At 44.5% G+C, this 15,370-nt stretch overlaps 1 protein-coding gene across 1 annotated transcript in view; it reads left to right on the top strand.

Moving 5' to 3' along the window:
- coro7 (coronin 7) overlaps positions 1–15,370 on the top strand; it is a 112,091-nt gene that overhangs the window by 2,085 nt on the left and 94,636 nt on the right. The window contains exons 2-7 of the mRNA XM_037089607.1: positions 647–743; positions 1,163–1,243; positions 1,443–1,513; positions 2,449–2,635; positions 3,617–3,693; positions 8,112–8,162. Coding sequence (XP_036945502.1) covers positions 647–743; positions 1,163–1,243; positions 1,443–1,513; positions 2,449–2,635; positions 3,617–3,693; positions 8,112–8,162 — 564 coding nt within the window. The remainder of the gene's footprint in view (positions 1–646; positions 744–1,162; positions 1,244–1,442; positions 1,514–2,448; positions 2,636–3,616; positions 3,694–8,111; positions 8,163–15,370) is intronic.

The raw sequence follows: 15,370 nt of genomic DNA, 5'->3' as shown, positions 1-15,370 counted from the left end.
TTCTTTTGGAGGGTGCTTTGAAATGCATGGCTGCTTGAACGGAGCTGTTTCAGCTGTTAAATGTCATCTCTGGCCAAATGTCTGCTGTGGTTCGGCCTCCTCGAGCTGTTGAGCGGCGCAGCAGTAGCCGTTGGAGGCTGTTGCACGGACACTCTGTCCTCTCCCCTCGTTAATGTTATGAAAGAGGTTTTCAAGAGTTCTCTGCTGTGTGTGCGACGCAGGGAGCCCTTCCACTTCCTCAACACATTGCTCATTCAGAGGCACTTAATGTGTGTGTGTGTGTGTGTGTGCACTCTCAGCAAGATCCTTCCTGTTTATTTTGGTGCTCACTTTGTTTTATTCTAGCTGTGGCAGCAACTTGGTCTTTTGTGCTCCCTGAAATCACGAGACCGTAAAACTGTGTTTTTTTTCTCTGTCGGGACCCTTCAGTGTAGCTTGTTGGCTGTGCGCTTGTGTCGACATGTCAAAGGAGCGCTTAGGATTGTAGTCACTTGAGAAGCTCCTCTGCACTGTGGTCTGATGAAACACTTGGGCTTGAATTACATTTCTTTTCTTCTCTGTGGCCCCAAATATCCACGTGTCTCATCATATCCTCGCTTCATTCATTTGGTTCCCTTACGAGTGCTCTCTGTGTCTTTAAATCCAGGGATGGATCAACAATGTCCGAGCCGGTTCCTTCTCCTGCCAGGGGAACCACATCAAAGCCAGCTCCAAGCTGGTGGCCTTCAACACCGAGCAGGCTGGTAAGGCTATAAAAGTGTGGTCGACAGCAGTGTTCGCTTCATGTACATAGAAGGATCTACTGTTTTCGGGTCACCAAGTGTCTATCATGTAACCAGTTCACAATGTGGAGTTGACTGATTCAACTTAAAGGGGCAGTTCACACCAAAAATACTATGTTTTTAGATGGATAAAAAGGTCTCTTACAGGTAAGAGCAAATTGATTTGGCGAAAAATGACAAAAATGGTTTTCTAGGATATGAAGAGTAGTGTTTGCTTTCCTTTTCCCCAGAAACTTTATTTCATCAGATGATATGTACATTAATTTACAGTGACCTAATAACTTCACAGTAAGCTGGGCAGACATTTTGAAGCACTATTAAAACTCAGAGCGGGTTTTTCCAAGTATGACCATTGATGTTTTCTGTGCTTGTGCCTGCAGGTGGAGGGATGCTGGGCCTGTCCTCAGTCAAGCCTGGTGCAGATGGCCAATGGACAGTCACCCAGATTTCCTGCCACTCTGGTAGTGTTTCGTTATCTCAGTCTTTAATCTCAGTTTCTCTCCGTCATCTCCTTCTAGCTGCATGACTAACACCACTCTGGCCTTCAAGGATAAAAAAAAAAAAAAAATCACACGAGAAATGCAAGCGCTCAGAAATGAAATTAAGCCGTGACTCTGATTGAATTTTAATCTTGAGTTTGCTTCCCCTCCTCTCTGTTAGATCTGGTGACTGATATGGACTTTTCTCCTTTTGATGAAAGTCTCCTGGCAACATGCTCTGGAGATGAAACGGTGAGCTCTCCGACGCCCTGCTCTCCGTCCTTCATTTGTTCCGTGTTTCTTTTTCATTGATCTTGTTCTAGCTTGTTAGCGAATATTTACACATAAGTCCTCTTTCCATCCACTCAGACTTTGTTGTTCCTGGCGGAGCTTTAAATACGATATTAACCTGCCTCGTTTTTATTATTTAAACCCTTTTGAAGACTCCCTCCTCACATTATCCACAGCCACAGGTGCCCCAGCTTACAGGAATCTGCTGAGCGTGTGTCTGCATCTTCAGACTCAGCAGCTCGGTTTACCTCAGGGACCTGTGTAAACACACACAACCATTGCCACACACAGACCTGCAACACACACCAGAGTGGTCTGCAGTGCCCACGATTTGTGCCGCGCACTTTCATTTCTCTCATCTTCTGCCAACGGGACATACTGTTTCTCCAGCTGGGTTGTGCTGAGCAAGTAAATGAGAGCGAAACTTGACTGAAATTAACCCATTGTAGTACAGTTTCAGTGTGGGTATCAGTACTCAGCTAGAACATCATCCAACACTGCGAATAGAAAACTAAAGATAGACAAAAATAAACACTACATTTTGACATTTTGAGGAGATGTTGATTTAATACTACTAAAATTATCTGTTCATAAAGCAAGTTTACCGATAAGTTGGTTCAGTTGAGAAATAAGAAACTATCTTTGAATTTAGTGGAAAATGCTGATTTACTTGATCAATCTTTCTACAGCACAATAGTAAGAGAAACAAACTGAATTTTAGCAAATGTCAATCACTGAGTGGAAGATGACTCACTAGTGAAAACACTTGTGGAGTGTGATTATAAACTGATGTGTTTTTGAGCAAACCTGTCGTGTGTCTTCTTTGGTATGTTCTGACTAATTACTGAAGCCCTCTGTGTGTGTGTGTGTGTGTGTGTGTGTGTGTGTGTGCGCAGGTGAAGCTGTGGCGTTTGTGCGACCCAGAGCTGCAGCAGCCCGGCAGTCCTGAGCTCACCCTGCGCCCAGGTCACGGCCGGCTGGAGCTGGTGGCTTTCCATCCCACCTCCTCTGGCCTGCTGGCTGTTGGCGCCACCAAGTCCCCCCTGCTTTGGGACACCAGCCGCCAGGATGCACCTCTCGCAGGTAGCTACAGCTGAGGACATGAGTGCCAGATGTTTGTTTGTGCACACGGCACACCTAAATTAATTTGTCGGAGTCCTTTTTTGTACATCATGCACTGTTTGTTACATTTAACATTTCAGTCTTTGTCAGTTAGTCTCCAGTTTTTGTTATGTTTCTATGTGCAACATGTATGTATATGTAATTGGAGTGGCTGGTTTCCTTTTTTTTTTTCGTTGGGTGCTGTCTGACTGACACTGCCTACGTTTTACAGCCCTGTGGCTCTGTCTATGTGCCGGAGCAGCAGAGGTAATGTTTTTGGTTTGCAGTCCTGGTCCCAGTCTCCCCCGGACTGGCCTCAGGATCACTATCCTCTGGCCTCACCTTCCCTCCACACACACATGAACACTGCGCCCTCCCCCTATACCCCAAAACCTCATGACAGCTGGCCTGGCTGCTGCTGCTCACTGCTGATATTTTTCATGCGCTGTCCCCCCACACACTGGCTGTCATCACCCTCATTCCTCATTCATATGTGTTTGAGGAACAATGTCTGAATGATAAAAAGAAAAAAATAAATAAATAAATGTGAATTTCATTTCGAAATCACTTTGTGTGTAAATGTCTTAACAAGTGCACCTCATCTTTTTTTTTCATTTGTGTGGTGTTGAAACTGTTCACTTAAGGCGCTGCAGCCTAATATGTCTCATGCTCATCATTCCTCTCATACGCCTAAATCGTAATGATCCGTTTACATTGTATTTCTTGTGTTTTCTGAAGTCCATGCGCTTGATTCATTGCTTCACTTCTTCCCGACGACTTTTCCTCCAGATGTTTTTTCTGTCGTGTTCTTTGTCTCACGCGTGCCGTCATTCTGTGCTCATTCTGTTCGGCATCACGTTTCTCTTTTTTCTAAACCATTTCATCTCGTCCCTGTAAAACTTGAGTGTTGTATCTCGTTCTTTCCTCCCCTCACCTCCTCTAAAACGACGTGTGTGTCTGCAGTTCTGGAGCAGCACGGTGACCAGCTGCAGAGTCTGAGCTGGAAACGGGATGGTTCACTGCTGGCTTCCTCCTGCAAGGTAATAACAACATGCACCACATCCCAGTGACCTTCACCTTCGCCTCTCATGTTAAAGCACAATAATGTGAATGGTTTTGGTTCTATTCCTCCGAACAACTTCATTCCTGCGTGGACTGATTGCTGTAGTTTGAGTGTGTGACCACTAGATGCAGCCAGTGGCTCACATTCAGTTCAGTGGTCACCGATCGCTCCTTATCTGTTTGAATGGGGTTTGTTTAATCACAACGTCAACAGGGGTAATGCTCATAAAAAGGGGCGGGGATCACATCACACATTGGAGTAGGCATTAGTGAGCAGCTCTTGAGGGGAAAAAGAATAAACCTGGAAAGCCTAGTGACGTAAAAGCTATTACCCAGTTTGTTTTAATACGGTTTTAGTGATGACAAAGAAAGAAATCTTGGCCACAGCAGATAAAGAGCTTGTGAAGAGTTTAATCATATGACTGGAAACTGTATTAACTTGTCAATTAGGGCCCAAGCCTGTGTGGGAAGGATACATCTGTCAGAGCTTTTATTTTGTCTCAACCCTGCCTGACCCCTGAACCTTTGTTTCCCCTGTACAAACTCCTGTATGGCCCTATAAGCCCTCATGTCTTCCGCTGCAAGTTTGACCCTAATCAGGATCTGTCGACCATCACTCAGTTGACATGCACAGTAGTTACGGAGCGTAGAAGCGAGAAAGTCTCCCTGAGATTTTAGGCATCCATATGGCCCCGTTCTCATCAGGAACCACAGTCACACAGCTTGAAGAGTTTTCCCTTAGGTTGTTGATATTTTGTGTAGGAGGAAGAAGGAGGGCGCTGCAGTGGGTTCGTGAGCAGGGCAGGGATTGTGGGGCTTTATGAGTTGAGGTGGAATTGTTTCATGATTAGATTTTATTAATAGGAAGAGTTAGAGGCAATTTCATTAGCGGAGGGTAACCAATAACCAATAGTAACCAATTCCCAGGAAAAAGTTGGGATGCCGTTTAAAACATGAATAAAAATGGAATGCAACCATTTGCAAATAAACTTTGTTTAAAAACCGACAATGGTTTTACTAAGTGTTCCTGAGCCTGTGTCGTAATATCCTTTATTCCAAGGGTGCCCAAAGTTTTTATCCTTTGAAGGCGAAACCTATTGGAGGGACTACTGAGACGCAAAATGGTTCTAGGATTCCAGATTCCCTTAGCTGGATGTGTGTCGCTCTGCCCACCATCCTCAGATTATAAGAAAATTAGAAACATTAAGGGATGGAATGAATGATAATTAAACCACAACTTCCCCATTCTTTTCCCCCAACTTACTAATACATTAAATTCTGAATTAAAAAGATGAATCAATTTAATGCACTATAACATTACACATGTTATCTTTGCACCATTGTCAATTGAGGGTAGAAAATGATCACATTTCATTTGATTAATGTTTAAAAGGATCCCAACTTTTGGAGTCAGGGTTGTATTAGGTCGATTGTGCAGTCAACTGTTTCTTATAACCAAACCTGATGATTGATGTGAAAATGAGCCAGAGGTGTGAGCCTTAGACAATGCATGATGAGCTTTAATTTTGCTCAAGACTAAATAAACTGTGACACAGAAATCGGCCACATGTGTGTACTTGGCAGGTATGATTGTCAGTCCAACCCTTGCAGTTTGTCTTTGCTCTGACAAGAAACAAATTACTCCAGCGATCACAGGCTACGTCCCAATCATGACATTTACCTTGACAGGATAATCATCCCCACTAAGCTACCGCCCCAACAGTGCACCCTGAAAGAACAAGGCACCTGGGAAGAAAGAGAGGAGAGGGAGGAGGGGGAGGAGGGGGATGTGTGCCGAGATCAGAGTCGAGGGGCCTCCGAGGTTCTTGCCCTGTCGGGCTCTGGTGTCATTTAACCCGAAAGGCCCCTTTCAGTCTCTCCAATCCAACTTATTAAAGCAAATAGGGCCCGCCAACATGTGGGTCCAATCCCCCCCCGGCCCTCCCATAGGGTAAACACTGGGGCACAGGGCTGGAGGGGAAAGATGAAGGCGAGACCACCACCCCAAAGAGCAGGAATCGTGACAGGCCTCGTTTGGACCCAAAGAGATGTGTATTTATGACACGCTTAAAGGGAGAAAAGCACCATTAATTTTAGGGATGGCCAGTCCACAGGTAGCGTGAACAGAGAGGAAGGAAAGGCTGTGTTTATCCAAGTGATTGACGTGACGGGCTGGTATGCAGTTTTTTAAACACTCCACCTCTTGAATTAAAGTCCACATTCAAACTTGATTTTTGAACATCATAGCCCAGCCTGGCTCCGTATTTTCTCACGGCCGAGAAGAGTGATGACGGGATGGCCCAGTGTAAAACTGCCAGTCGCGACAGGCTGTGACACTGGTAACCGTGGGAGACTGGGAACGGGAGGCTGGCAGCGCGGTGTGTTTGTTGATGTGCGGAGGGAGGATTCCCAGCGGCCGCGTGTGTGTTTGCGTACATGTGAAAGTTGTGTGCGGCCGACTCGCAGAGAAAAACTCATTAACAGCAGCTTGAGAGTGAGGCTCCGTCACTTTGATTAAACAGCTGCTGTCTCAGCAGACAAACACAAACACACAAATGAACACACAGACACACACAGACACACACAACCACACACACACACACACACACACACACACACACACACACACACACACACACACACACACACACACACACACACACACACACACACACACACACACAACCACACACAGCTATCCTGGCTCTCCATCTGGGCATTTATGAGTTGAGGTGGTGTGTGTCTGTGTGTGTGTTTATAAGGGTTATTGTCATAGGCTTAAGAGACTGTGTTTGCTTGTCCAACACATCTGTATGTGAGCAGCCCCTCATGTGTGTGTTTGCACTGCCAGATAGTTTCAGCCCTTGTGTTATTTGCACAACAACACTCGAGGTTGGTGTGCCAGTGAGTGAGCTCAATTTGTCAGGTGTATTTTTTTGTATATATGTAGAGCTGATATGTGTGTGTTTGGTCACTCTAAGGTGTGTTTTTCCAGCTAAGGGGAGGGCACTCAGTGGCTGGTAAAAACTAAGCAGTGTGATTTTCATGTAATTGACTAATTGATTAATTGTGAAAATTATGGGCAGATTCATTAATATTGAGAATAATCGTGAGTTAAAGCCCTTGAAACAAACTATATATCCTCTGTGTATACTGCATACATACAGCAAAACATGACATTTGAAGAAGTTAAATTGGCTTGAGGGGTGATTTTGACATACATTTTCTGAGATGATACTGAAAAAATGATGAATTGACCAAATAATCATTAAATTTCATTGGGAACTGGGCTTTTATCCACAGGGCATGTGGTTTTAAAAGTGTGTGTTGTTCTGGCAACGCTCCTTAAGCTTTTGGCTGAGGCCCGGGTCACGGAGGCCCGAAGATGCAGCCTTGGGGCATCACATTCGTGGGTGGGCTGCACACACACAAACACCCACAGATAGACAGAGAGGGAGGCTTGACAGGATAAAATGCTTTATTTATGTTGTGTATGTATGGCCGAATGTTGCATAGTACCCCTCTGTGTGTACGTGTGTGTGTGCGCGCATGCTTGACTGTGTCACTGTCAGCCTCCAGATTCCCCTTGACATTTATATGTGTGTTAAGTGTGTGCGTGGCTCAGTCTAAGCCCTCATACTTATTACCTGCCATCAGCCTCGCACGTCTGCTGTGATCACAGTCACACAGCAGTATTGAGTGACGCGGCTGCAGACACGCATGTCCCGGTCACAGCCTGATCCCATTAGGCCCCATTTCCTCTCAATCACGCAGGAGCCTCTCCGATTGGCCGCTTTGATTGAAGCCGAATGCGTGTTTGGGCTGGCTGGCGTTGAGGCACATGAGGCCGTCGAGAGGTCACCGGGAGTGCGGTAACCGACGATGAGTCAGTCAGATCACACTGATAGATTAGGGGAACTTCAGAGAGTTTGTGTTATCCTTTATCTGGATCAGACTGAGGTGGAGGGACTCTTTATTAATGTTTTTAATATGCAGCTTTCATATTTCAGTTGTTCATTTTATTTTCTGTGGAACAGCTGGACGAGGAGGCTTTAATTTCTCCTACCTTTCTTTGTAAGAACTTCAGAACTTGACCTTGCAGATGCTTTTTGATGTCCCTCTCATATCATATTCATACTCCTCGTAATGGTAAAATTCACAGCACGACAAACATGATATAGTGGAATCAACACCTCTCTAAAATAATTTCACCCAAAACTAAGCATTATAACCTCTATAAGGTTAGATTTCTTGCAGGAATATTGTATAAACTGACAACAAAGTGTAGTTTTGCACATACACAGCATGCCAAATAATCACCACGAAGACTGAAAGTTTTTTTTCCAGCTTTCTTTTGTACTTCAGTAAAGTTTGTCCTTCTTCTTCATCTGTCTAGGACAAGATGCTGCGCGTGTTCGACCCGAGAGCTCAGCTGACACCTGTTCAGGTAAGTCCCCTGATAAAAAGCTCTCACCACGCTGCCAAAACTTCTGGTACCTTCTCTTTTCAAACGCAGCTCACTAGCCTGGAAAACGCTTGGCTGACCTGATTCAAGAAACACGGTGGGCGATGCCTGCTCAGGCCTTTGAGAACTAACCAATCAGAGCAGGTTGCACCTTATTCATAATAAAAGTATGAACCTGAATATTAAGGAAAACAGTGGTGAGGTACAGCCCTTATTCCAAAATATCTGGACGCTGTGTTTCCTCTCAATTACAAAAAAAACAGTAAAGTTTATCAGTAAATATAGTGTCCTAGGACTGTTAGTTGTATACCGTAGTGATCGAAAAAGAATTTACAAATTCTGTTTTAATTGATGTTTTACACAGCGTCCCAACTTTCTTGGATTCAGGGTTCTAAATATGGGGGAAAACGGTTTTGCCAGTTACTGCACTGTGTTTTTTCCCCCCTCACTACATCGAGTGATAAATATGTTGACAGTAACCCAGCCAGCACACCACTGACCACTCAGTGATTCATCTACTATTGATTTATGGATGTGCTCCACAAGCTGCAGTCCCTGCTCTCCTCTTCCCACGGGTACCAATCCCACACGAAACCAGTACAACCATGAACCTCTCCACTCGCGTCTTTCCAGTGACAAACAGGCCTGAGCTGATGGGTCTCCATCGCATTTGTGTGTTGGGGGAAGATGAACGTGTAGGAGTAGGGTGGAGGTGGAGGGGGGGCAGTGTGGAGCAGATATTCACACACTTTTTTTCTGTGGTGGACCTCCCAGTGTGTTTTAATTACTGAGATGTTCATTGTGCCTCGGGCCGCCGGCTCTCTCATTTGTAAATATAAAGAATTCGGCGAAAACACTACATGCTGTAGCAGATTAAATGTAGGGCCACAGACATACCTGAGAGGCACATCGCACCGTATGGAGGTCAGGCGCAGGATGCCTGCATATTTGTGAGCTTGTGTGTTGTTCAGGTATGTGTTGTGAAACTTAAACACCTTTTGTGAAAGGCGTACTGTTTCAAAGGTACGTGATGTCACCAACTCTGACAGTGAGGAAAGGGCAGTGGGGGGGGGGGGAGTGGATTATTTTCTTTGTGGCACGCTTAGAACTGTATGCTTTCAAAATACGAGTACGAGCACAGTGCATGTGTGTCTGTTTGCTTTAAGTAACATGAGCTGAGTCGGCTGGCTCCTCTCCAGTGTTTGAACCTGCTTGTTTACATCAGGTGTATCAGTGTTGAATTCCCTTTGAACACACTGCTTTTCAACAGCCTGTTTGAATCTGACTCAGTCTATCTCTGCCTCGCCAGACACGATTTTCAGCGGTTCCTTCCAGATCCCCTTAATAAATGCTATTCCAGTTCCTCGGCCACTCTTCGTTCTCTGTTTAACAAATGACGAGCAGTAATTCGAATAAAATTGCACTGATGATGCATTTAAATCACTTAGTGGAGCTGAAGGGGCTCATTAGTTTAGCTTGAATAGTGTTTGGGAGAGTCTGTCTGTCTGAAGCAGCGTCTCCAGTAAGAGCTCGGTGGTTACTGGTGGCGGGGATGTGCTGCAGGGTCATTCCAGCCAAGTCTATGGCATTTTTAGCTTCATTAGATAGCTGACAGTGGTGAGCAAGAGACCATATGGAGGAGAAGGAGAAGAAAAACATGTGACAAACGTCTTGAGGCAGATTTTAATACAGGAAAGTTCAGCTTTTTGGTATGTTCTTCAGACAAACTGTCACACTGCATGCACTGTTCTTATTACTTACTTATTAACTACAATCTTAAGACATTTGTACTTTACCGGAGCATTTTAGTTCTACTTTATGCTTCAACTTCGATAGAGAGTCTAAAATATACCTACATTTATCTGGTAGCTATCATAAATTAAGCTACCCAACAATAAATGAAGTAGTTAAAGGGGCAGTTTTGTCACAATTTGTAGCAAGAAACAACAAACTGTACCTTTAAGTTAATCCGCACATACCTTTGCCAAAGTAAGATATCAACTAGAAAAGGAGTATTTTTATATTGTTGTACCACTGCAGGCCGTGAGCTGGTACCAGACCATGGAACATTTGTTACCAGCCACGATGAAATAACATGATTTGTACGTGCTGCATTTTCATCATCACTCCCCCAACAACAATTTGCTGACTCTTAATTAAAGTGGGTCATGATTACAAGAGGTAAGCAGTCCGTCGTCACCACTTCTCAGCCTTCTGCAACACATGAAATCGATGTGCGACCACTGCTTCTGTGTTGCTGACAGATGCATGTGTGTTGTTTTTAATTTGCTGAGAAACCACCGTGAAAGACGGGCCAAATGAAGTTGTTCTGTGTTTATTTTTTTTTATGGTGTTTTGTGTGATCTGTTTTCTTTCCGTCGTTCCCTCTCCTTCTCTTTTCTCTGTCATTTTCAAACACAGCCCACGTTGTCACGAAGAAGGGAGACCCCCCAGCATGTCTGCAACAAAATTGTAACTTTAAAAATGATCTGCGGTGTTAAAAAAAAAAAAGATTGTTTTAGACTAATGGCTGACTAGGACTCTGAGACTAATGAGCCGGGTCTACTTGTGCCCTCTGTGTCCCTTTTTCTTTCCCACTCTCTCATTAATCCCTCTGGTCTCACTGCCATGGAGAGGAGGAACAAGGAGTGAAGCAGCCTGAGTCAGCACACTGTCCTCCTCTGCACATGGCTTCACCAACCTCAAACCAAAGAGGAGTTCGGACCCAGATCAAAGCCGTGAAAGGGCTGCTCTTCTTTTTTTGTTTTTACGTTCTCTTGCTTTCTTGTTCTCTGTCCTGCTTTGAGCAGCTTTGGAGAGAGCAGAGTGGGCAGCGCTTCACCCTGACAGTTTTCAGATGTGAGCCTCTCTCCAGAGAATGAGAGAGCCGCTCCTATTAACACCCCATCTCCTGAAGGAGTGGGCGATGAATCCTAAACACACTGAAACACGATGAGGCCAGGGATTTGGATGCATAGAAGAGTGTGAAGCTCTATTTTTTTTCTTTTGCTACAGGAAATCCTCAAAGCATTGTTCAGCACCATAAAACACAACACTTCACATCGTATGAGCGGTTACAACGAGATTCCACAAAATAGTTTGTGCGTGATCGGAGGGCATGGTGAAGCCACTTTCTCCAGTTTTTTCGTTTTGAGTTTGGATGTGATGCGATGGGCAGGAAATGGCCAATCTGCCCGCAGAGTAAACAGAGAGGGGCAGGGAAAAGTGTCCAAGCTATTTGAAATATTGCAACCTCACTGGGAGGTCTGTTTGGCTTCTTACATGAGAGCCAGTCAGTTGTCCTCATCAAGGGGAAGCCACAACTCTTTATCTGAAAAGTATTCTTGGTAAGGACATCTCACGATGTTTTTAAATGTCCTTGTCCATGAACTACTTGTATATGCATGAAGATGGAACTGATATCCACCTGTCTAATTTCTGCTATTCATTTATCTTTATCAAATATTGTGTTTATCCTGTACATCCATTAGGGTCTGTCCCACGTCCTCGTCCAAATGCATTCAAGACAGCAGCGGACACAGCCTCACCCGCTGTGTCGCAAAAGACACAGATTGATTGACATCGCGCTACGTCATCATGACAAACAATTACATAACTTATGACTAGCGGCTAATTTGGCAGGGGAGAATTAATTAATGATTTAGCACAGCTGCTCTGTTGTTGTTGTTAGCGGCGCTGGCTCAGGCGTGTGTGAGCTGACCAATCAGAGTGCCTGCTGGGTATTCGGGAGTGGGGGCTTTAAGAGACAGGAGCCAAAGCGGAGCATTTCAGGCAGAGAGGGGAACACAGTGCTGCAGAAGTGAACACACTGAGAATACTGATATGCTTTTCGTGCATCAAAGCATTTAAACATGTTCCAGTGGCTACCTAAAATAAAATTATGAACCTGAAAATGAACATGATATGTCTCCTTTCAGATACACTACTTGAACTAGAACAGGTGACTGTTTAGTTTGTCCGAACCAGTCAAATTAAAGTTGGTAGACTGTTTCCTAGTTTTCCATCATCCATCATTCCATCAAAATTGCACTGTAAATTGAGGTTTCATGGAATTTGCCCCTCTCTGCCACTGGTATTTAAGCTTTGTTGGCTCAGAGAACAGCTCATAAACTTGGAAGTTTTTAACTTCCCCAGCTGAGGTACCACCGTACATCCCCCCCCAGTAGCTGTGTGTCCACTGTTGTCCTCGTTCCACCCGTGGCAGCAGTCGAGTGGGGCTGGCTCATCCCTGTGGGCAGCGCTGAACTGGCTTCTCCTCTAGCCAGGTGGGGTAAATATAGGCCCTAATTACAGCCCTGCCCTCGCTGTATTTATGGGAAATAAGACTGTGCAGGGTAATTAAGGTCTTGGACAGGAGGAGCAGTATATACTGCATCTGTAATCAGCGCAAGTGTGTATGTATGTGCACGGGTATACAGACGGTTGTATTTGGGTAGCTGGCACACTTTGGGAGAGTGCGTGTCTGTTCATGTGGCATCCTCTCTATCCCCGTCCCACCACTGAAGAGCGGATCGAATTTCACATTTGAATTTTGTTTTGTTGTCTGTTTTTCTGTTTCGCCTCCCCTTTATTTTCCCCAGTCAACAAGCACTTCTGCTAATACGTTTTATACGTATTCCTCACACATCTTCAGCTTCATTTTTTCACATTAAAATGTCTAAAAAAACAACTAGAACTTTGTTATACATTTGATGGGTTTTCTACATGCATAACCCAAATGTTTTCAGCAGTGTTCAAAGCCAGACAAATCTGTAATTTCATTCAGCGTGTAACAGTACGTTGCATGCGGTCGCTTATGCTTTAACTTCTGTGAGAGAGTCATGGAGAGAGGAGGGAAGTCAGTCAACCAAATGTAATGTGAACAAATCACCTCGTCTGTGAACATTTCTGATGAATGCAGGATTATCATTGCCATGGCGGTTGTTTAACGATGAAGAAAACAACTCTCATGATGCCACGCAACACAATCACACTGTCTGTTTATTATTATTGTTTTGATCGAGAGACTCCTAGCTGCAGAAGTTACATGCAGTTCACTCTAAAATTAGAATTCAGTCATCATCTCCTCATGCCCATGCCGGTGGAAAGTTTGGTAAAGTTTAGCAGTCGACGAAACATTTTTCTTGAGCTTCACAGCAAAACAGCGCTGCAGAATTCTCCCAAACAACTGAAGTAGATGGGGAATTGTGACAGCTGAACAAAAGCATAGAATGGCAATCCCAAATGCTACAATAATGCCACAATCTTCACTGTAGCTCCAGGCTAAAAAACGTTAGCGCGCACCCTGTTGGAATGAGTTTGACCAGGGGTCGAGGGTGTAAATCATGTCTTTTCAAATCAGTTTGGGAACTCAGGGCTTCCCGAGGCTATGATCACGCCCAACGAGCTGTATGGAGTTTTCTTTCAGTCTTCTTTTCAAGTTTAAAAACATCTACTTCAGTTTTTTAGGAGAATGTTGCAACACTGTTTTGCTGCGAAGCTCCAGACATGATTTGTGGACTAAGAAACCATCGGCATCGGGGTGAGAATCCAATGGCTGAATTTTCATTTCTAGTTGAACGCATAGTTCAAAGGTATGGATTAAGAAAGTATCTATCAAAAGGCCTGCTGAACGAAACTGTGCTTAACGCATTGTCATGAGTTGTCTTATTAGCGTGGCAAAGCTTTTAGAATCCAAATCGACCCAAATCGATTGTCTGTCAGAGAGCAAAGATCATCAAGTGCCAAAGAAAAACATATGAAGCACTGAAGCTGTTTTATTTTTTACTCCTGGCTATTCTGGGTTCTGCCCTCCCTGCCATAACATCCCTATACTGGCCTCTTGTTTTCAGATGAGTTTCTTTCGCGTCTCTATGTAGCGAGGCCTCCGCCCTGCTTCCATGCGCTGAGGACTGCTCAGACCTCAGTGAGAACACGCCGACCTGATCCCGGCGGTGTTTCGTGGATGTCAGGGACACGTGCCTCGGCCTTAGACACTCCTCTCCTGTCTTATTGTATCTTTTGATCCATCCCCGATGTCTGTGTATTTTGCTGAGTGTGTAATTCTGCCTGTGTGTGTGTGTGTGTGTGTGTGAGCATCTGTGTGTAATACCATGTGTTCTTCAAATTACAGTGCTGAAAATACCCCTCATAGTTTCGGGCCAGTGCTGGCCATAGAGCTGTCGATCTGTGGTCGCTGGAAGAGGAGGGAGACAGGAAAAGGGAATAGTTTGCTGGACTTGGGGGCCAGATTCCTCTTTTTCGGCTCAGGCTTCTGCTGCTTTGGGTGAAATTAGAGAGGACCACGAGCTGGAATGGGTTTGGACTTGAGGAGGGAACGCTGGGCAGGGCCAAGGAAAAGCACCGCGGTTTCACTGCTAAAGGTGGCTGAGAGCAGCCACTCATACCATTTCTTTTTTATATCCCGTCATAAATTACACGGACTGAACTCCCTGGTAGGTGTGCGTGCGTCTCCATACTGGGATTCATCATCACAGACATAATAAACTACATTTGTACGTCTGTGTTGTCTGTGTGTCTTCAAATTCTTATAATTAGAAAAGTGTGTGTGTGTGTGTTTAGGCAGTGGGGGGGTGAGTGTACGTGTGTGTCCATACTCAGATTTCTCATTATAAGGCAGAATAAACTACCGGCGGGCATGGTGAGCTGTGTGTGTGTGTGTGTGTGTGTGTGTGTGTGTGTGTGTGTGTGTGTGTGTGTGTGTGTGTGTGTGTGTGTGTGTGTGTGTGTGTGTGTGTGTGTGTGTGTGTGTGTGTGTGTGTGTGTGGACTCTGGCAGGCAGCACAATGAAGCTCTTTGACTGGAACAGAAGACTTTAGTTTGTATCACAGATGTAGACCCAGAGGGAGAAGCATTCAGACTGATGAAGTGGAGGGCAAGAACTTAATTTTGGTGTTTGTGCCTCTATAATGTCTTTGTTTAAGAAACTGAAAGAAAATGCTTGATGTCCTTTACTATGCACAGGTGTCACCGTCCCGAAGATTTCATCCGTGATTTAAGTTTTAGAGTTTAGAGCTGGAGCAAATACATTGGGAGGGCTGATTTTATGAGCTGATCCATTATCACAATATCCAAAATAAATCACATTGCATTTTAGGCTGTTTTTATATGTTTCTTACTTTAGTTTTTGTTGTTGTATTTTTTGGTCATGATTTGTACTTATTATTTGA

This window comes from Acanthopagrus latus, chromosome 23, assembly GCF_904848185.1.
Source record: "Acanthopagrus latus isolate v.2019 chromosome 23, fAcaLat1.1, whole genome shotgun sequence".
In the NCBI taxonomy this organism is placed as follows: domain Eukaryota; kingdom Metazoa; phylum Chordata; class Actinopteri; order Spariformes; family Sparidae; genus Acanthopagrus; species Acanthopagrus latus.
The sequence above is the reverse complement of the archived record's forward strand: the minus strand, read 5'-3'. Positions and strand labels throughout refer to the sequence as shown.